Here is a 21,611-nt window from a genome sequence, read left to right as displayed (position 1 = left end):
TTGGGCTCATTTTTCAACCTTTAATGAGCCCAGGCGCGCCTCATTCCTCGGCCAGTCTGTGCAGTTCCTTCTCCACGTCCTCCACGAAGGCTGGGAAGTGCTGGTCCATGAGGCAGAGGCGGATGAAGGGCCCCAGCTCCCGCGCGCTCCAGGCCGGCTGCCGCAGCGCCGGGGGCAGCGCCGGCCGCCGCCGCAGCGCCCACTGCAATGCAAGGGGGAGCCTGGCCCTGGTCTGGGCACAAGGACACAGCCACAGCCCAGCCCTCCTGCTGCCTGGCTTTGACTGGGAATGCTACCAGTCAGCTGTGGTTCCTGTAGTTTTTATGCAATGTCCAATGCCCCTGCAATTATTTCAGTTGTGGCTTCCTGGTGGCTGTCCATTCTGTGATCAGTGTACACTCTTCATGAGCTGTACATGCTGCCACATGGATTGTGTAGGGATAACCAAGTGCGCACTTCCAAGCTTTTCATTAAGCCAGAAGTCTTTTAGAAGTTAAATATGGGGCTTTTATGTTAAAATATCCTTTTCATCCCTGTTTAATCCCCTCTCCCAGCTTTTTCCCGAGGTGGCGGGAGAACTCTGGGCATCGTGGCACTGGGGATGGAATGAGGTGACTTTTGAGGTAATTTCCAGTCCAACCCAGACTGGGATTCTGTGCTCACCCAGTGACTACAAAAAAGAAGGGTGAGGAAGACACAGCAAAGCAACTGCACAAAACCAGGAAGGAGCAGTTTGCTGCTCATCTGCTTCTGCACTGGCCTGAATTCCCAGTAAATGAGCAACAGGTATTTACCCAGACCTGCTCAGTGAAGCTGTCCATGGAATATGGGGATCCTTTGCTGTGGGTCAGGGTTGAGAAGGGTCCAGGGAAACCTCAGAGCCCCCCTGCCAGAGCTTAAAGGGGCTCCCAGAGGGCTGGAGAGGGACTGGGAACAAGGGCCTGGAATGCCAGAACAAGGGGGAATGGGTTCCTACTGCCAGAGGGCAGGGTTAGATGAGATACTCTGTGATTCCATGATTGGTATTTTCAGCCTTCACCTCTGATCTGCACAAGTCATTTCTGCAGAGTCAAACCAGTGCCAGAGCCATTAATTTGGATGTTGCCTCTGGGTATTCCTTTGCTCTCAGTGTGTCATTTGTTGCTATTCAAATGGGGTGATTACACCACCAAACACCTTGTTTTGCTGCTTATTCCCTGGCTGTGGATCATTACACAGATCCAGAGTTTTGCCTTGTATAGATGATGGCATCCTGATGTTCAGGGAAGGCATTTCCCAAATGGAAAATGGAATCTGAGATAGCTCATTCTCAGACTTACTTACAGACTTTAAACGGGAGATGTTTGTTTTTTACCTGTGCAAGCTGTGCTATAGATCTTCTTTCTCCAAGGCTGGTGCAGGAGTCTGGGAGAGGCTCATCTGGCTAGAAAATACCAAATGCAAATAAGGGCTTGTTACCAAGCAGAGTGTGGGTATGTGCAGGGGGGGAAGCAGTTCCATTTTTAGCACTGACGGGAAGGGAATGTGCTCAGCTACCTTCTGCAGTAAAAAGGCATCTTTTTATGGAACCTGCATGCACATCTGCTCCAGTCTTTAAAATGAAAGACATGACAGTTTAACTACAGGCCTGTTACTTCATGGCTAAACTGAAGTTACAAACGACTTCCTTGGAGTAACTTCAAAGAATGCTGTGTATGGATGCTCACAAGAGCACACTGCTTCTTTTCCATGGATCTAAATAGCCAAGCGAGCAGAGATTTTGGAATAATCACCCTGGGAAACATTTTCTGTCCCTGCCTTTTCCAGTTACGTCAGGACTTTCTCTCGGAGAGGGGAAACATTCTGTGCCTCCCAAGATTGCTTTTAGATATGCCAGGTTAGGCTGAAATTGTAAATAGGCAGTTATAGCAGCTACTACCACTGCAAACCAGGAGCAGGTGAACACAGAAAGGAGCCAGGATCCAGGGTTACTCTGTGGCTCTGACCTTTTTTTACCCTGCATAACTCATTCCCCAACTCCTGTTCCATGCAGACAGTCCCACAGCTGTGAGAAACTTTGGTTTTGGGGGTGTGTGGTGACTCACTGCGTGCTCAGTGTCCATGGCCTGGGTGTCCTGGCTGAGGCTCTGCTCCTCAGCCCCCTGCACGGGGACGTGCTGGCTGAGTTTGTGCACACAGCTGCAGCAGTGCTCCTGCATCTCCTCCCTGGAGCTCCCTCCGAACTGCACGCGGAACATGCGGCACTCGTTCTGCTCACAACCACAGGACAGCACGTTAACTTGGAATCCCTTCAAACTGCTTGCATTAAATCCCTATTTGCTGGAGTTGGGAAGAAGGCAGTAGATTTGTGAATCACTGCACCAATTTAAAAACAAACAAGTTTTCCCTGGTGTATTTTCATTTTTCCCAGCAGCTTAACCAGAAGATTGTGATTGCCAAATTGAAAATCAGATAAAAATATGCAAGAAAAGGGTAAGTGATGCAGGACCACCTGTCATGAATTCAAGGCTTAGCCAAGTGGACTCAGTTTTTCCATGTAGCAGGAAAATTAAGTTTTATTGTTGCTGCAGGCAATATCCTGTAAGGGTATGCCAGCTCTGCAGTTATTTGTGACAAAAAATGACACAACTCTGGATCTGAACTAGAAATTCTGGGAGTGGCACTTTCCAGTGCATCAAAGTCAACCCTACCTGGCCTGCCTGTGTGTAGCTAAACCAACACATTCAGTTTGGCTCTCACCTGAATGTTCCTTGAACAGAAACCAGCACCTTGAACAGGAGTGCAGGAAATCCAAATGTATTACTTCAAAGAGTCAAATTATACTAAAAACTATTGAAAACTCCCGGATAGCTCTGACCCCCCCCCCCCAGAGTATGCTGTTGGGCTATAATAGATATTTTTTAATAAGGTTCAGCAGACTGCCCTGAAATGGGGATGGGAATCTTTGGGATGTGATAATCTTGGCCTAAGCACCTTGAGCTGATATAAGGTAGGTGCATATTCAGTGTTCAGAGAGTGAATTAATGGAACTTTCTATTTGATCATGAAATCTCAAATTTGAAAAACTTTAAAAGCAGCAAATTCTCCTTGGCCCAGCCTGGCTTATTTAGGTCTTCATCTCCTGAGGTTCCAATGTCAAACCCATTTTCAATGCTGGGCTGCTGGAACACGAGTGCAAGGACACCTCTCAAGTTCCTGTCTCAGAGATGAGGCAGCTCCTCCTGACAGCCCCTGTGTTTACATGCCTGCTGCTTGAAGATGTTTGAATCACATAAAAAGATTTTTAGGGCAGGGTAAACACAAAAGCCTATCTCAGTGCTTTCTAAAGGGAAAAATGTCAAACTAATGTGAAGTGTAGCACTCGTTTGCCAGTGCCCAGTTGGATTTGCCCTCATTAGTTAAGGAACTGGGGCAGCCTCAAAGACCCAGGGACTGAGCTGTGGGATGCCAGACAGGTGAGTTCTGATTCCAGTGACAGACAAGGAACTTAGGTGGAGTCTCTTTAGGATGCTTTCAAAGAGCACTTGCTTGTTTAGATCCTCAAATCAATTTTGAGGCAGAGATATTTGGACTCCCTCAGGTTTCTCTCAAGGACTGTTAAATTATTTAGTTTGCAGTTAATAAACAACAGCAGACTTTGAAAATCAAACATTGTTCCTCTGTGCAAAGAGAGCTGTGATATGCCAAGGTTTATAGCAGAAACTGAGGACTGGGCAGTCACACCTGAACCACACAAGAGCTGAAGTACTGAAGAACCCTGAGGTCATTGAATCATTAAATCTTCATTTCTTCCATGCTGGGCTAGGGGTTGAGCTCAAAGGAAACATTATGAAGGGAAATTATTTATTGTAAAATTATTAAGAACATTCACCTTGCTCCTGTTCATAGGTTTGAAACTCACTCTGCTGACTAAGAGCCCACAGTGCCCTTTTGAAGCCATATTTGAAGTAATGAGTAAGTTGTACTGTAAATGCAGTATTAATGACCTATACAAAACAAGGAGTACAAGATAAACCAGAAATGTATCATAAAGATGAACACAGCAGCTGCATCCACTTTTAGGATATAAAGTAGAGAAGCTGTGTGGTAGAAACACTGCACTGCCACTAAATTGTGTGAATTTCTAGTAAATAAACACTGAGATGCACCAAATTAATTTCAGACTGTTAATATTCCTCCTCTCCTGAACTGTCCCTCAGAGCTTTGCTCGAGCCTTGCAGTGTGTGATGTTGGTTTTGTCTTGCTGTGAGGAGCAGCAGAATCCCTTAATGCTGCACTGGGGGACTGCCTCTGGTAACTGGGAAAGAACAACCTGCTGGTTCATCAGAACCAATTCCTGCCCCAGCTGTCTTCAGGTTTTCTGGGTTTTCTAACAAGCTGATAGAAAGCAGAGTGCAGAAGTGTTTCAGTTTTAGGTATAACCCATGAATTTAAAACACTAAGATAGAGAGTATCAGAGTTCATCTAAGAATAAAAAAATATGAGATTTTTACATAAATTGGTAAGAGGAAAGTGCTGTGTGATTATTTAAAGGCAAACCAACCACTTTTCATCAGGAGCTGAGTGGGAGACCAGAAACCCATGTCCATTTTGTTTCCTTGAGTACCAAATACCTTAACCACCAGCCTGCTGCTGCTGTGCCAGGAGCCACAAAATGGCCCAGTAATTGCTTGGTTAGAGAGTTTGTTTGTTGAAGTGCAGTCTGACTCAGAGGTATCTTGGAAGAGATTTACTTCATCCTTTTGTTAGCTGTGGCACATAGATTGTGAAATAAAACTGGTCTGGCTGTTTTAGCAGCTAACTCTGAGAGAGCATTCTAAAAACAGTATTAGCAGATACAAAGGATACCAAGCTTATTCAATCCATTCTTGTTATGTGGAGTAAAAAGGAAATTCTAATTTACACAGATAATTTACATCTTCTAGCTTCATTTAGCCAAAATTGAGAGGTTTTCTCCATATCTGTGTTACATACTAGAAATATTCCAAGTAGCTCAGCTCACCTTGGCCTGTGCACGGAACAGCAGGCAGTCTGCTCTCCTCACTATCTTCAGCCACTTGTGGGAATCAATCAGGGAAAAGCCTTCCTGAAATAAAGCACAAACCAGTGGCACAGCAAACAGCAGCACCTAGGAGCACATGTTGAAGTTCTGTGATGTAATTAAAGCCTTAATGAAGATCAGTCACTGCAGTTGTGCAGTTTTTGTGGCTGTCAAACAGCTGCCACTGTGCCAGGGATTAACTCCAGCAACAACAGGGTATGTATGTTCTAATTTCCATCTCCCCCTGTATTCATATTTGTGCATGCTGTGAAAGCCCCTAAAAAGCAGAATAAAGCAGCTGCAGCTGGAGCTTTGAGTGCTGAAGTTGCCCAGGAGGGCAGCAGAGGGCAGGCGAACCCGGGGAATGGCACAGCCCCGCTTTACCCAAGGCCCGGGGAGGCCTTGGCTCCAGTGGCACTCAGGGAACCAGCTTTGTTAATTGGATAAAGATGTTTTTATACTCCATCATCACTGTCAGTCTTTTCAAACTCGACAGGCTGCTCAGCCTCCTGTAAAAACACCCCAGGAATGTGAATAACAGCTGCAAGGCAATGGACTGTGTCTCCCAAGGAAGGCACTCTGAGCCATTACTTAGCAAAGTCCAGGGGAAAAACCCAATTTATCAATGTTAGGGCAGGGAGGAAATCAGGCACCTGTTTTATCCAAACTCACAATACTTTCAATGATCAAGGGCTTGAGTGAGCCCAGGCTGCTTTCAAGGGGTCCTAAGGGTCAAACCCCACAAGTCATGTCCATCCTGAAGTCATCATCCATCTTAGGTGGGTCCAGGCTGGAAAACCATCTGCCATTCTATTTTGGAACAGGAAATCACCTCAGTGACTCTGCCCCTTTACTGTGCTGGCACTGGCTTTACAGTCTCATGCAGCAACTGCATGTAGATTTTTAGCTGCACTTTACAGAGGAATCTCTCTAAAGCTGTGAAGAGTGGAAGCAAAGGCAGACTGGATTGCAGACATCTGCTCTGAGAGACTCCAGAATGTCAGCCAGCAGGGAAGTACCATTCCCAAAAGATCTGGGCTCAGGGAGAAATGAATTTTCCTGTGTGCTGTAAAAGCAGGTGCTGACAGCAGGTGAGGGCCAGTCTCTGGCCAGTCTCTGTGTACTGAACACACCCAGTGCCCTAAGGCTAAGCAAGAAAGGCCTAAAGGTCAAAACAACAGGGAGAGATCACTTGGGGAGCAATGGGGAGAGGTTGAGCCAAGCCCCAAAATGCTGTCAGTGAAGCAATTCCAAACCATTCCTTCACTAGGCCACTTTAATTTGTGGCCTCTTGTGCTTGTCCAGTTCAAGTAGTTCTGTTTTGGATACACACCAACTGTTTATTTAAATATAGCTATTCCCATATTCAGTCTGGTTTTACAGTGTTTTTCCTTTCACTGGAGATGAAGGTTGAACAAATGCTGTCTCCTTAAAATAATAACTGTTTTCAAAGAAATTATAAAAGACAGCCACTGTTTAACTTTCCTATGAACTATTTTATTGATGTTTTTTAGGTGCTTTTATATGTCCTGTTTCCGAGGTAAAACAAGTGGAAAAACCAGCACTTGGAATCTTTATTTATGTACTCCTCATTACCCAATTCCAACCCCAAAATCTGATTTAACTGCAATTTAAGTTTAACCACTTTATTTTTAAAATCACTGTCCCTCTATTCACACAATCACAGCCTGGTTTGGGTTGGGAGGGACCTTAAATCCAGTGCCACCTCCTGCCATGGGCAGGGACACCTTCCACTATCCCAGGCTGCTCCAAGTCCATCCAGCCTGGTCACTCCAGGGCTGCACAATGCATATGAAATCAGAGCAGCAAGAGGGAAGAACACAAAAAAACACACTCAAAGCCAGGAGAATCTGTGCCAACACCCAGGAGTGGGCGTGGGGCAGGCAGTGTTTTGGGATTACAGCCCATCGTGCCTTCCCACAGGTGATGGATTGACTCGACAGGGGTGATGACACAGGAAAAAGCAGCGTTCCCTCAGGATCGGTGCTGCCACCACGCTGCCAGAGCAGGGAACTGAGAGCTGCTCCCTGTTCCTGAGCAGGCAGCGTCCCTAGCTGCCTTAGTCAGCTAGGCAGGGGCAAAGCCAGAGGGCAGTGTAAGATTTATCACAACATCCCCAAAATGCAGCCTAGAATGGGCACGGACACAAGAGCCCAAATGTTCACCATGTGAAGAGAGAAAGGCCAGCACTTCATTAAGTCTGGTCACCAATGTTCAGTCAGGCACAGTCCTGTTGTTTTCTACAACTGTACTTGTAACAAAAGTGGGTAAAGGGAAACTCTTTCCTACATCTGTGACCAAAATCAAAGCTTCTCAGAGGGAGGACTAAGTGGGATTAAGCTGAAGGAGAAAACAAAGCAAGATGTTTCCCAAATGTCTTGGAAGCAGGCAAGATGTGACCACAGCTGCCACGAGGCAGGAGCCAGAAATGCTGATCCAGCCTCACAGCCACTGAGTCCAGCACTGCCTGGTAAATACTTTTGTTCTGACTTCACATTTCAGCATTCAGAAACCTGCTGTGTAATGAGGGCTGTGAGCTGTGGTGGAAGGTATTGAGTGTGATTTATGTATATTTTTTATTGTAGCATTTAGAAACCCTGTGGTGCTAAACAACACAGGGATAGATTATCTGTTTTGTTAGACTGCAGCCTATCTGAATGGAAAATGACTCTACATCTAAGAAATGTTATTTGTGTAGCAGTTCAGCTATGCTGGCTTGCATCAGTTCATTTGGATTCACTCATGCACAAGCCAGATGTTTTCAAACAAAGCTATGAGTAAACAATAGCTTAGGAGGAAAAGCTTTTTTCTTGGTCACAAAAATGATCTAGTCTGCCCTTAAATCACAACCAGAATTAAAAAAAGACAAACTAAACCCCAGAATGCTATAGAGACACATTCTCCAGTCTGGGCTGCCTCTTCTAACAGGCCCATGAAATGCAAATATACCAGTTTGTTCTCCAGGTTCCCAGCTCGAAGGAATGTATGCATTGTATCATCTCATGGATTAAGGACTCAGCTGGGAACCTGCATTTGCAGGAAAGGACAAGGTCAGCTTGAGATGAAAGGAGTTTTATTGTATGAATTAATAGTTAAAGTTTCCAGGGAGGCACCTGAGAGTTCCTTAACCCTTGCCTTTCCCAAGGTAAGGTACCACTACACAAGTGGGGAGCAAACCTTGCTCAGCTCTGCTCACAGAGCCTCTATTCACCACCTAGGTGTAAAGTGTGCTAAGTTAAGCTCAAACACACACATTTTCGACCTGGGACATTGTGGGTATTACTACAATTTAACATTTATGCTGCATAACACCTTGCTTATTCTTGGAAGTGCCAAATTTGGCATCAGAGCAATGGTAATGTTATTTCCAGGTTCTTCACAGAGTGGTTCTGATCAAAAGAGAACTGAGTTAGTGGAGTTGCAAGGACTATTGTTAACCATTCTCTCATGAGACAGGAAAAATAAAGATGTGGGAGCAGGCAGGCAGAAAAAACTTGTGAATGATGTTCAAGAATTATACAGAATGTTAAAGAATGGGCAAAACTGAGATGCTTTCAGTTGTTTACAGAAGTGGTGATGAATGGTGATCACTTTAATAAGGATTTTGTATTAACAGGTTGTAATAAAAAAGCTGCACATGATTGAAACATGACATAGATTCTAAATCAAATGCTGGCATAAATTGAAAAATAGCAATTTTTAACCCCTTGCCTTCCCAAAAGAGAATGTGAGTTGCCTTTTTACATTTTTTTTCCTAGAATAAGCAGTCTTCTATTTAAAAAGTAAAAATAGAATAAAGTTGTGAAAATTAAACTTCTAACATAATTTCACTCTAGGCTTCATTACTACCTTGTACCACACTTGGAAGTAGAAATTTTTGTATCTATTTCCAATATCTAAGGTCAAATACATCAGGTTTGATTTCTGCAGTATGATCTGTCTTGAAAATTGAGTCAAGATTAGAAGAGCCAACATGAACCAAAAACAAACAAAAAACCGAAAAACCCCAAACAAGACAACATGTAGATAAGGGAAGCAGAGAGTTATCCCTGCAAACATTTCCAACCCTACCAATCAATGGGGACAGACAGGAGTAAGGAATAAAAGGATGTTAAGCTTTGCATTATCATTTTTTTACCCTCAAATCTTGCTCTTAAGCCTGTTTGATTGTGGCAGAGAACACACATGGGCTGAACTCATTAAGGAGAGTGCTCTGTGTGTGCACAGGCAGAGAAGCTGAAGGAAGGAGAAAATCCAGCACACACAGAGGCAGCCCTGAGGGGGCTCCAGCCAGAGAATGGCTTTGGCCAAAGTGCAGACACTGGGTTTCAGATGGTGCACACCACAGCCTGCTGACAGCAAAGACCTCACCACAAACCTCCACACTTCAGAGTGACAACCTGAACTGTTTTGGGCTTTTTTCCCAGTGACATCTGTCCAGGAACACAGAGAGGGGAACTGGATGCTTCAGGGCATCCCAGTAATATATTCATACATTCCCAATATAAAATATGTGCTTCCCCAGACTGATGTCACACATTAAGGTAAATACACTTCATTAACAGACATCATGAATCTAAAAAAAAAAAATTAAAAAAAAAAATATATATCTAATCTAAGAGCTGGGTTCAGGAGAACTGGGGCAAGAGAAAAGAGCAGAAGCCCTTGACATGAAACAGAAACAGGAAAGCTGGAGCAGAAGGATACCCTCAGCTCATCCAAAACAATCATGTCAACAGCACATGCTGAAATAAACAAACTGAAACTGAGATTTTTGGACTATGATTGTGGTACTAAATAAGCCAAGAAAATTTCAAAGAAGAATTAATTGTTTCTTTAATAAAAGAACAACCTTCTGTGGCTTTGCAGAGCTCTACCAAAAAGCAGCATTAGTAACCTGCTCACTGCCCAGGTTTCTGTCAGGAGCCCTCATTTATTGCAGAGGGACCATCTCTGCCCAGGGCACTGCTGTGAATCTCATCTGCAAAATCTGGTGCCTGAGTTTCAGGCACTGCAAAGGGAGCATCAGCAACATGAGAATGCCTGCTGAATGCTTGCCTAATTAATGAGTTAGAATCTACTGTACCCTAAGCACTGGTAGCTTATTGGAAGTCATGAGGGGACCAGGAGGGCACTAAGGACATTTAGTCTACACTTCAAAAGATCAGGTCACAAATCAATTACTCCAGATTAATTTTATCCTATTAAGTAAGTCCTCTTCACAATTTCAATTTGTTTAATTTGTAGGATATTATGAATTCTAGCACCAGAAATAATTGCACTGAATAAAACACCAAAATATAATTTGCATGATGTGCTGATACAGAGGGGAAAGGAAATAAGAGTTGTGGTAAATGGAACATGATGTATCTTCAGCATGGCCAGAAATTACCAGAGATGCTGTTGAGATATTCCTGTAAAATTCCACTGACTACAGTATACAAGAATGAGGTTTTTCTACCATCCAATATGCAGTCTGTTAGGCAACACTGCAGCAAACACTGCTCCTAAAAATACATTATGTAATTTAATTCCAAATGAAGAATTTGGTTTAAAAAACAATAAAACAAAACAAATCAAAACACCCTTGAATTTGCATTACACATCAGGGATTTTTATGTTCCATGCTCTGATGTTCATTTACCTCCCCTTCATTCCATTACACAAGGAATAGATGGCATTTCAATAGGAAAACAGTTGTTTCTCTATTTATTAAAAACAACAGTTGTTAGGATATGTGAATATTTTATTGCTATTTTATAAATATTATTCTTAGAAACAGATCATAAAAGAGCCAGTGGGCTCCAAGGAAAAGGTTTCTTAATGTTCCTACTTAAATAAAATTAAAAGGACTAAGAGAATACATAAGTACATCCATCATAGAGAGAATATTTTGACAGCAATCAGAAACACTTGAATATTGTTCCTACTATGGATTTAATCCAGCCATCAGCAAAACAGAAATTCTTCTTCACAACTCTTTCAGTTTTGTACAAATGTTGTTCATAGGTGAGAATAAAAAAAAAAAATCCTTTTATTATTTATCAATGGAAATTTTACAAAAACACAGGTTCTGCATGCTGAGAAGGAAATGTGTCCCTGTGACCCAGATCTTGTGCCTCACCCTGTTCCTGTACAGAGGAACAAAGCTACAATAATTGTTATCCAGGTCCCTCAAACCCAGGAGCCTGGGGCACATCCAAAGGGCTGCAAAAGAGGGATTAGGAGACAGAGCAAAAGACAAGACATCAACAATTTAAAGGATGCAACACAGCACAAAACTGTTCTGTGAGAACATCAGACGGACTTGCAATGCAAGTGAGGCAGCACAGAGGCGTGGGAGGCACACAAGAGCCCAGCCCAGGCCAAGAAGAAATGAGAGCACAGGTAAAACCCTGCCAACAGCTGCAGCATTCCATCAGAGCTGATGCATTCCCTGTGGAGCAGAAGTTGTGCATTATCCCCTCTGACAGAATAATGGACCCCCAGTGAGTGGATTGGGAGTGTGACAGGCTCCAGGCACGCTCTGTACTTAGTCGTGCAAAGCCTGGTTAAATATTGTGACAGGTTTGTGACAGCACTGACAGCTGGAACTGCAGGGAGATAGAACCACTGAGATTAACCATTTCTGATTATTGCTGCAGCAAACATACAGCCTCAACAGCACTGCAAGTTGGTTTGTTGTTGGAATTTCAGGAAAGAGTCTGCAAAATGCCCCATCCCTGGAAGTGCTCAAGGACAGGCTGGATGGAGCTCTGAGCACCCTGGATGGTGGAATTGTCCCTGAGCTGTAAGGTCCCTCCCAGCCCAAACCACGCTGGGATTCTATGAAAACAAGCACATGGGGTATTTGGTGGGGCTTCCAGCCACTCAGGTGTGTTTAAGAGGACAAGTGGGAGGAACTACAGCTGGTCCAAATCAGAAACACACACACCAGTGCCTCTCCCACCAGTTCAGTCCTGCACACACAGAACAGCCCTGGGCCACCAGCCCAAATACACCTGCTCAAAGAGCTGCACCCAAAGCAATCAACAGGCTGCAAAACCAACTTCATGTGACTTTTCTTTAGCAACTCTCTAACTGTTAGTGTATCAGCTTTAAGGCTGGCATACAAGCATTGCCAAAAACAACTTTTTTTTTCAACTCTCAATATTGTATTTTGGTGACATCTACCAAGCATGTCTGCTCCACCTCTCCTGCACTATCTCAGTGTCTTTTAGGCAGATCCCAGAAATTCCTCATCTGGCATTTCATGCAAAGCAGCTGCCTGAAAGCTTCACTAGCCACTAAACACAAGAGCTGCAAGAAAGTGTTTTTCTCAGCCAAGCTTTTAGAAGCTTCTCTGATCCCTCATCCCTTCCAATACACTTTTATCTGCCCTGTTACTTCCCAGATTCAGCCTTTGCCAGACAAGTCTTTCAAGGGCTGCAGCTTTGGGTTTTGCCTTTTTTGCACTGCAGTTAACTATTAGAAGTTGCTGTTAGCTTTTATATGGTTATTTCAAGGATTTTTAGAGTAATGTCAGTTCCTGGTCACTAACAGGTAGATCCTGCACTGAGTCATTCCTGGAACAATGTGGTAAGCAATCGTCATTTCCATCCACATTTTCAAAACTTCTTTCCTTTTTCTTATTCAACACAACTGCTAAAATACTTTCCACAATCTCTTTTTACCTTCTCCTCACTAAATGAGCTGAGGGCTATTCACAGTAACAGCTCTGTGTTAGCCCATGCATTAAATATTCAATGTTCCTAACACACACAGGCCAAAAAAATTCAAGGGCATCTGTGGTTCTCCCCTATATTTAAATTTCTCTAAGTTTAAGACCCTTTAAGAGGCACAGTAAAAACTAATTTATAAGCTTATACATATTTAAAGCTGTAACACAGTCTCTTACACACTTTATCAAAAAAGCTTTGTTATCTTTATACTGCAGCTTTATACTTCCAGTGGTTTGTAGTACCTTTCTAACATATTTAATACTTTTCTAACATATTTATCAGCCAGTTCCTGCTTGTTGTCACCACTGAGTACTGGTGATGTGCACCAAACACACAATTCCACCTTCCAGCAAGGTCTTCTATGTCATGAGCATCAAACCCACTCCTCCTAGACAGAATTTTCCTTTTGGTGTCATTGTGAAATCTTTAGTTTAGTAGCTGGTTATGCTTAAGCAAGTGCACAAGTCTGAATTTTGTCTCCAAGGATCTTATGTTGTATGTTAAATCTCATCATCCAACACAGAAAATACAAACCCTTTGATAAACCAGACTGTCAAACCAAAATACTAGCAGGTCATTGGCAAGCAGTCAGTTGCACCATATAACAAATTATACAAATTATAGTTTTACTTATTTTTAAACAGTGTATTTTTTTCTGTTTTCTTAGTCAGAAGAATCACGAAAAAAAGAAAAAAACAAATAGCTTTCAACATCAGCAACACTTATCATTACCTCTTAATCTAGATTTTTAGAAGCACAGAAAAATGTTGATCCTCAGCAGGAAATAATGCTTTTAGTATTATTCTGATAAATGTGAAGGGAGAGCAGCACACGAGAATTACCATAAGTAAAACAAAATTGACAGTCCCCACTCAGTGGGAGAGAAGATGAAGCTGAGAAAAGAAATGAAGTTAATACTGATGATAACATGAAGGAGAAATGTTCTTTATACATGACAAACTTACCAGCACTGTTCGCCCTTGGGAAATAAAGAAATGGCCAGACTCCACAATGGTAAGGACAAGAGGGCCTGAATCTTCATTTGATTCAAACACCTTGAAAAAGAAAAAGGAAAATCTGGCCCTGATAGCACAGAATCTACAATTTCCATTTCTAGTGCCAAATAAAAGGTCTCAAAGGTCACTTTTAGAAGCCAGGTGTGTAATCCACACCTCACTAATGCACCCTGCCCTCCACTCCCACAGACAGGAGACACATTAAATGCTTTTTTCACTAATTATACCTCCATATGCAAATTTAACTACTCGGAAAAACCCTCTGGATTATTCCACCTTGATCTCTAGATTTTAATACCACAGGTTACTGCTGAATGAAGGAATAAAAAAAAAGTGGGCCGCTAACACACTGGTGTGCTGCCATTAATAATTCATGAAGCAAAATCTCTCCCGATTCCTGCCTTAGCTCTGCACTCACAAAAGGACACCTGAAAGGCCTCAGAGCAGAGTCAGTCACCCCACAGCCCGCCAGCCTCCCCGCGCCGCCCGCACCTTCCAAGAGGTGCTCTGCCCCTCACCGCCACCGTCCTTCGTGGGGAGGAAGCGCCCGTAGCGCTTCAAGGGCCACACTGTGGCGCTGCCGAGGAGGGAGGTGTCGCCAGCGCTGCCCGGCGCCGAGGCCATGCCGGGCTGGGAGCCACGAGCGCCGCCAGCCGCCGCCATCCCGCGCTGAGGGGCTGAAGGCTCTGAGGGGCGCTGAGGAGGTTAAAAGGGCTGAGGGCTCTGAGGGGCGCTGAAGGCGCTGAGGAGGCTGAAGGGGCTGAGGGGGTTAAAAGGGCGAGGGCTCTGAGGGGCGCTGACGGCGCTGAGGGCTCTGAGGAGTTTAAAAGGGCGAGGGTTCTGAGGGGGCTGAAGGGGCTGAGGGGCGCTGAGGAATTTAAAAGGGCGAGGGTTCTGAGGGGGCTGAAGGCTCTGAGAGGGCTGACAGCGCTGAAGGGGCTGAGGGGCGCTGATGGCTCTGAGAGGGCTGAAGGGGCCGAGGGTGTAGAGGGCTCTGAGGGGTTAAAAGGGCTGAGGGGGCTGACGGCACTGAAGGGGCTGAGGGCTCTGAGGGGCGCTAATGGCTCTGAGAGGGCTGAGGGCTGAGGGCTCTGAGAGGGTTGAGGGCACTGAAGGGGCTGAGAGCGCTGAAGGGGGCTGAGAGCGCTGAAAGGGCTGAGGGGCGCTGAGGGCTCTGAGGGCTCTCAGAGGGCTGAGGGCTCTCAGAGGGCTGAGGGTGCTGAGAGGGCTGCGGGTGCTGATAGCTCTGAGAGGGCTGAGGGCGCTGAATGGGCTAAGGGCGCTGAGGGCTCTGAGAGGGTTGAGGGCGCTGAAGGGGGCTGAGAATTCTGAGAGGGCTGAGGGCTCTGAAAGGCCTGAGGGGGTTAAAGGGCTGAGGACTCTGAGGGACGCTGAGGGCTCTGAGGAGGCTGAAGGGGCTGAGGGCTCTGAGGGGGCTGAGGGCTCTGAGGGGCGGGCAGCGCGCGGAAGGTGGGCGGGAAGCAGGAGCCAATAGGAAGACGGAGAGGGCGACTGGCGGGAATTGTTCGCCAATCAGCGCGACGCCCCAGGTTCTGTGGCGACCCGTCCTTACGGGGCGCGGTGGCTTCTTTCGCCTCAGCGGTGCGGCGCACGGCTGCCTTCTCCCCGCTCTGCTTCTTCCTCCTCCTCTCCCGCTCCAAGGGCAGCATGGCTACAGCCTCTCCCTTCTCGCAAGCAGCCCTCGGCCGTGCCGATGCGGCGGGCCTGCCCTTCGGCTGCGTCTGAGGAGCGCGGGCGCCGTGGCCGCCATTTTGTGGCGTGTGAGGGAGCGCGATGGAGGATGAGGATGGGCATCTCTCACTGTGTCGCTGCCCCTGTGACACGGCCAAGATGTCAGCATGCATCCTTCTGTTAAAAATGAGAAACAAAAATCTCGATATTCAGCAAAATTTAGATTGCTTTATTTTATATAGACAGAGCAACACAGCGCTGGGGATACATGGGGGGGTCGCTGCCTACTCTACTCTCTGCCAAACTTCAGTTTTGCAGCTGCTTTTATAGTTGAGTTTTCTCATAGTAATCAATAACTGTTATTTTTTTGCTGTTATAATTTTGCCAGGTAAGCATTGGTGGTCAAAAAGCATCCATGGGAGCTCTGGATGACGTGAGGTCTCATAGATCACCATCTGGTCTTGGTAGATAGAGAACAGCAGAAGTCTGGTCTCAGTAGATAGGCAACAATTGATTACACAAAGGCAGGAAATCTGAGTTTGCAAAATTTTTCTGGCCTTGGGAAAGCCTTAATTTGCAAACTGGTATTAGATACAACTTATTTAGAAAACGTAATATTCATAATGGGGATTGTAAACAGATTGATTTAATAATATTTTCTCTAGTGTCATGCTTTGTTTCAGACTTAAGTACTCTGCTTTATACAAACCCAAATACTTCTATGATTAACACGAATTTTTTATTAATTACCACAATTCCTCAGGTGGAATGTGGCAAGTCCCTGTAAAAATGCTGTCCTGCACTCTGAATTCCTTTTCCATTCCTTGGTGGTGTTCACTTCCTAAGAGTTGCAACAGGGGTTTTGTGATACATGAATTGGGGTCTGTTTAAAAAACTTTTCAGTGTGTTTGATGGTTTTAGCCAGTGTGAGCAAACAGCTGGATTAATAAATTAAAATTGCATTCTCCTCCCCATTTCAACTGTTAGATGCTTCTACAATGATGTAATTTTGCCCTTCTCCTGGACAAGGAGTGATGGTGGCTTGACTGCACTTTGATATTCTATTTATAGTACATAGTGTTATAAATGTGATTCGTGCTAATTAAATTGTAACTATGTTAGCAAAATTGTTGCTTTATATCGATAGAAAAATTGTGTTCAATTGTTATAAAGCAAAAAGGATAAAGGAAGGGGTTAAACAAAGCAGATGGAATCATCCTCCAGATGTTTGGTGGAAGTGAGAATAGTAAAGGTATAGGTTGAAGAACAGCATCTAGAAATAAAGTTTTGACCTTGAATTGGGCCAAATTGGGATGATTCCAGGCATTGGACACTTGGACAAGACTTGTTATGGGAACATACAATACACCTGACCCAGATGAAACTTGACTAAATAGTCAAATTAAGCAGAAAAATTAAGTTTAACCCATTTTTTCCCTGCTTTTCTGTACCTGTATGCTTTGCATTAATGATTTTGTGTTGACTAATATAAATAAAGTTAAAATAACTACTGTCTCTTTTTACTGAAATAAAACCTTCAGGGATGAGGTTAAGCTATTAAACTGTGATGGTTTAATCTAGATGGTTTAATTAGAAAATATTAGATTGACGTTTATGTCCTGTGGCCCTCGTGCTTTTCACCCAGCGATGCACCCGAGAGCCAGTTGAGCATCCAAGGAACTATTTCCAAAATAAACAATTTTACAGTGTTTCCAAAGGGGAGGTGTTTATCTAAGCATTTTGCAGATAGGGAAAGGCAGGCAGAAAGGCATTAAAAGACTTGACAAGGTCATCCAGAGACATCAGTAATGAAACAGGGAATACAGCATGGGCTTCCCAGCTGCCAGTTGCCTTCTCTAATCACTGCTTCCCCACAAGGCTTTCTCAAATTGTGCTTGTCAAACACTCAGAATTTGCTAGCAGACTTGGGACTTCCTTGGGATCTGTAGAACAAGCTGAATGTTTTTCTCAGAGAAAAATATTGTGAGTGCCTAGAGGTAAAATATTTTCCCTTATTTCAGCTGGAAGCTGTTGGCAGCATTTATTTTCTGTGGAAAACAATCTATATTTTCCAAGAGTGACAAAACAAAAGCTTAATGTTTTACTAAAGCAAAAATTTCAAAGTGTGGGTTTGAGAGAGGCAGATGGAAATCAAGTACATCAGATACTTCCATCTCATAGATTTTTGCTTATTAGCCTCTGCTAGTTTGCTTCTACTTTTTGGATAAGAATGTGTGATTTTACATATATATATATAAAATCAAATGAGCATTGTGTTGAGACTGATACACAAGCTTTTGCAGATTCTAATTTCCTTGGGGAATTGCATGATTAGCTCTGTATTCAGAGAGTAGACAGAAGAAAATGGTTCAAATGTGTTTTGATTTTATTTTTATTTTTTTAAAGGCTACAGAAGCTGCCAGTTTTTAAAAATTAGGGAATAAAATGTAGAAGAAAGAGACAAGTAAGAGCTGTCAGGAGACTGACAGGTTAAAATGTATTTCATCAGAGATGAGATGGCAAATCCCATCTAGATGCCAAGGGTTTGTCACTGCTGTGCACTTCACAGGCTGCAGTGGTACAAGTTAATTTTCTCACTGCAGAAGTATCAGCTCCTGTTAATAAATTCAAGAAACTGCCAAAAGCAGAGCTCTCTGTGCAGGGACACAGATCCCTTCTTACACTATATGGATTTGATAATGTGCTAATAATTGTTAGGTGCACAACAGTCCATTCTGGTGCTGGGTATTCTGCTGAACAATCTACAGTATTGATTTTTAATAATAACAATAAACAATAAAATCACATCACTGTGACTTTGCTGTCAGGTGTGAGCACGGATTTGCTGCTGGGGATGGACTGGAGGAGCTCACACAATGGGACAAATAATGTATTTACAACTTCAGGGATGCCAGATGTGTGAAATGGATCAAAATAAGCAACAAAAGGTGATTTTTAGCAATTCTGGAGGTTTCCCTGTGTTACTGAGCACTTCCCATCTGCCCAGCTGTGTTCAAGGCATGGGTGGGATTCCTCACAGTGGCACCAATCAAAGCCTAGTGAAAGTGTTCTGTTTGGAATATTCATTTTATTGCTTTGATTTCTGTAATAAATAGTGCTGTCTTGTGCTTTAGCTGCTTTGTTAGCAGTTGTATTTCCCGAGTGAAAATCTGAGATCAAATCAGTGTGTTTCTGATGTCATGTACTGCAAGAAATAAAATCTAATGACTTGTGTTTGGCACCAGAATCCCACAGAATCCTGGAACAGTGCTGAGGACCCAAATTAATTTGCAGTTACACTTCACAGATTCCTTTCCATATCAACATGAGGATTGGCTTGAGGATCCACCCTTGGAGCACCATGACCTCCCTCCCAGTTATTTTCAGTTATCCTTTCTATTTTCAGAAGTTACTCAGTTGTAGTGTGTCTCCAAAGATTGTTCCCCTAAGTTCACATCTTGTTTCAGTCTATCTGAGGGGTGGCTTTCCTAACTTGTCAGATATCCCTCAATGACACCTTCACTAAATTATCTTTAAGATCCCTTCCAACCCAAGCCATTCTGTGCTTCTGTGATCTTATTCCCAAAATTACATAATTTGTGGAGGTGCTTGAGTTATAAAGGACAGACAGAGGAGCTGTGTGGGTCTGTGTGCCGTGGTTATGGGATTATGGGATGTGCTGGGGTGTTTCAAAAAAGCCTTTTGGTGAGCAGGTGCTGGGGACAGAAAGCAGAGCTGTCCTCTGTCCCTCAGGGACACCCCAAGGCCAGCCTGGAGCCCTGACTTCACAGGTCTTTGACCTCCTTGTGTGATTTGAGACTCTGCTGCATAAAGCCTTGCACTTTTTCCAGGGAAGGTCACATTTGTTCCAAACATAATTTATTTGCATTACCTTTATTTTCTTTTAAGTTGTCTAACTTTAGCACTAGGGGCACTGATAAAGGAGCTGCTGCCTCACAGATTTTCCATTTACATAAAAACCCCACCCACAAACACCCTTCACTGTCACTGCATCCATTTTGCTGAGTGCTTTTCATTTTCCATGACCTTGAAAACATAAGGGCGTTTATTAATTAATTCAAATTTACAGCTGGGTGGAGGGGAGAATTGCAGATCAGAGATAAGCAATTTGTTGTGTGCCCCTTATTAGATGAGGATTGTAGGAGAAATAGTCCAAGCTATTGCCAAGACTTCCCATCCCAATCAACTCTGTTTTTTAACCACTGGGTAAAGAGTGACCCTAGCAGGAGGAGAGTCTGAACTTAGAGGGATTGTTGTAAACTGAATTCCTGACAGTCTTGGATATGAAGAGCAGGTGGAATTATCCCTGCTTTTAACTCTTGCACTGATTAACTCTGAGCATTTCCCAAAGTAAACCTTTACATACTGCTGTATAAACACAGCAGTAATGGGAATTCTGACTTGGACAACTCTGTCAAAGTTTGTTTCTTTTATAAAGAAAAATATTTTTTTTCCCTTCAGCTTGCATTTTACTGATTTTAGCAGTTCTTGCAGTGAGCTTGTAGAAGAAAATGCATCTTTGATTCTTTCCTTAAGCCCCAGTCCCAGAGCTGATGTCAGGGAGAGTTATGTGTGCATAAAGAGGAAGAAAATGTCTTGAACTTCTGTGCATTCTCAAAGGGTATTCCCTCCTCACCACCCTCATTCTGAATTCTCTTTCTAGACTACTGGATTATCATTTGTTCAACCAAGGATTTAGTGGAGCAGGTGAAGAGAGGACTCTAAATACATCTAGCTAGTGTAATACATCTGTACCTCTTTGTGCCTGAATAGAATAAAATGAAATAGAATATTATATTTCAGCTCCTGTTCCTAATATACAGCCTTTTAAAATAGAGAAAAAAATGTCCAGTGTTAGTGACAGGAGGTTGTGACATGCATTGAGCACTTGCTGTGCCTTCCACTGAAGTGTGACACTGAAACCCACCTTGCCACGTTCAGCTGTCCCTCTGACACCCAACCTGGGATCTGTGCCACAAGAGAAGGAGCCTTTAGTCCCCTGAATCCCACACTGGTTAGGAAGCAAGCAGCAGAATGCTAATAAATTTAATTTACTTGCTTAATCTCCCCAGTGTTTTGTATTAATATGAATAGCATTACAGGAGCAGGGATGTGCTTATATAACAAAATGTTCTCCTTCAGCTTAAGGTTAATGTAGTTACTTGTATTTACCACACATGAAATGGGGGCTTAATCTCCTGCAGCAGCACCAGTAACTTGTGTGGAAGTTGTGCTGTCTGCCTCTGAGGCAGGGAATGGGATCTCACCTCTGTGTAGCTTCCCCAAATCCTGTGATATTGGATACTGGAGATATTCCTGTCTCTCCATAGTTGGGATGTGGAGGAGAACAGTATTGATCCAAAGGGTGGATTTTCCTTGTTTGCTTTCCTAGCCTAAAACACAAATAAAGCCTGATTTTTCTGCATCACTCCAGGGCTCCTGCCCTGCTGTTGGATTGCATATGGTGCATGGAGAGATGATGCTGTGCTGCAGTGTGCAGTGGTCTGTTCTTGTTCATTAAAACAAAGAGGTTGATCATTTTTTCCTGTCAGCAGAGGGCATCTCCCAGTCTTGGGGTGCTGTATTCCTCTACATCATAAGAAATTAATCTGTGGAAATGGGACAAGTGCAAAGATGAGTATCCCATCCTGCCCTCCTCCATTGTCCCTGGCTTCACAGGGGACATTTGCCAAACAGGCAAGCATCATTAAACTTTGGACTTGTCTGCAGTTTTATAACCCATTTTCATCTCTGAGCCTGCTTTTGTACCTCTTGGACATGAGCTGGCTTTGTTTTCCTAATGAGATAATGCCACCATTTCATAAACATGGAATATCTTCTCTGTACCCCATGTTTTTGTTAACTTGAATACAGAAGGCAGCTGCTCAGTTCAGTCTAATTTATTTTCTTCATGAAAACTGAGAGATGGCTGTTGTCAGTCAGTGCAGAACCTGGGCATGATTCTGATCATCCAGCATCATTTTGCCAGTTTCAGCTGATTTCTTCTGATATTGTTTGGTAGAAGGAAGAGTGAGAGCCTCACTCAGTCTTATTTGTTGTTACACAAAACCTGGATGGACAGGGATGCAAATAAATCCA

General features: G+C 43.7%; 1 protein-coding gene across 1 annotated transcript; it reads right to left on the bottom strand.

Moving 5' to 3' along the window:
- Positions 1 to 2: 2 nt before the first annotated feature.
- Positions 3 to 15,245, bottom strand: REC114 (REC114 meiotic recombination protein). The gene is made up of 6 exons (XM_056499671.1): positions 14,292 to 15,245; positions 13,749 to 13,838; positions 5,003 to 5,086; positions 2,085 to 2,249; positions 1,355 to 1,423; positions 3 to 202 (listed from the first exon to the last, which is right to left on the bottom strand). Exons 1-6 carry the CDS (start codon positions 14,460 to 14,462, stop codon positions 41 to 43), a joined length of 741 nt encoding a protein of 246 aa, XP_056355646.1. The 5' UTR covers positions 14,463 to 15,245; the 3' UTR covers positions 3 to 40.
- Positions 15,246 to 21,611: the final 6,366 nt, after the last annotated feature.

Source organism: Oenanthe melanoleuca, chromosome 10 (assembly GCF_029582105.1).
Source record: "Oenanthe melanoleuca isolate GR-GAL-2019-014 chromosome 10, OMel1.0, whole genome shotgun sequence".
Lineage (NCBI taxonomy): Eukaryota > Metazoa > Chordata > Aves > Passeriformes > Muscicapidae > Oenanthe > Oenanthe melanoleuca.
Note: the sequence above shows the minus strand (reverse complement) of the source record. Positions and strands in the feature narration are given on the sequence as shown.

Coding starts and splice junctions, on each gene's coding strand:
- REC114 (XM_056499671.1), bottom strand. CDS start 14,462: ATGGCGGCGGCTGGCGGCGCTCGTGGCTCCCAGCCCGGCATGGCCTCG. Junction 5,087..13,748: donor CCCAAGGGCGAACAGTGCTG/GTAAGTTTGTCA, acceptor GCTTTATTTCAG/GAAGGCTTTTCCCTGATTGA. Junction 2,250..5,002: donor TGTTCCGTGCACAGGCCAAG/GTGAGCTGAGCT, acceptor GGTTGTGAGCAG/AACGAGTGCCGCATGTTCCG.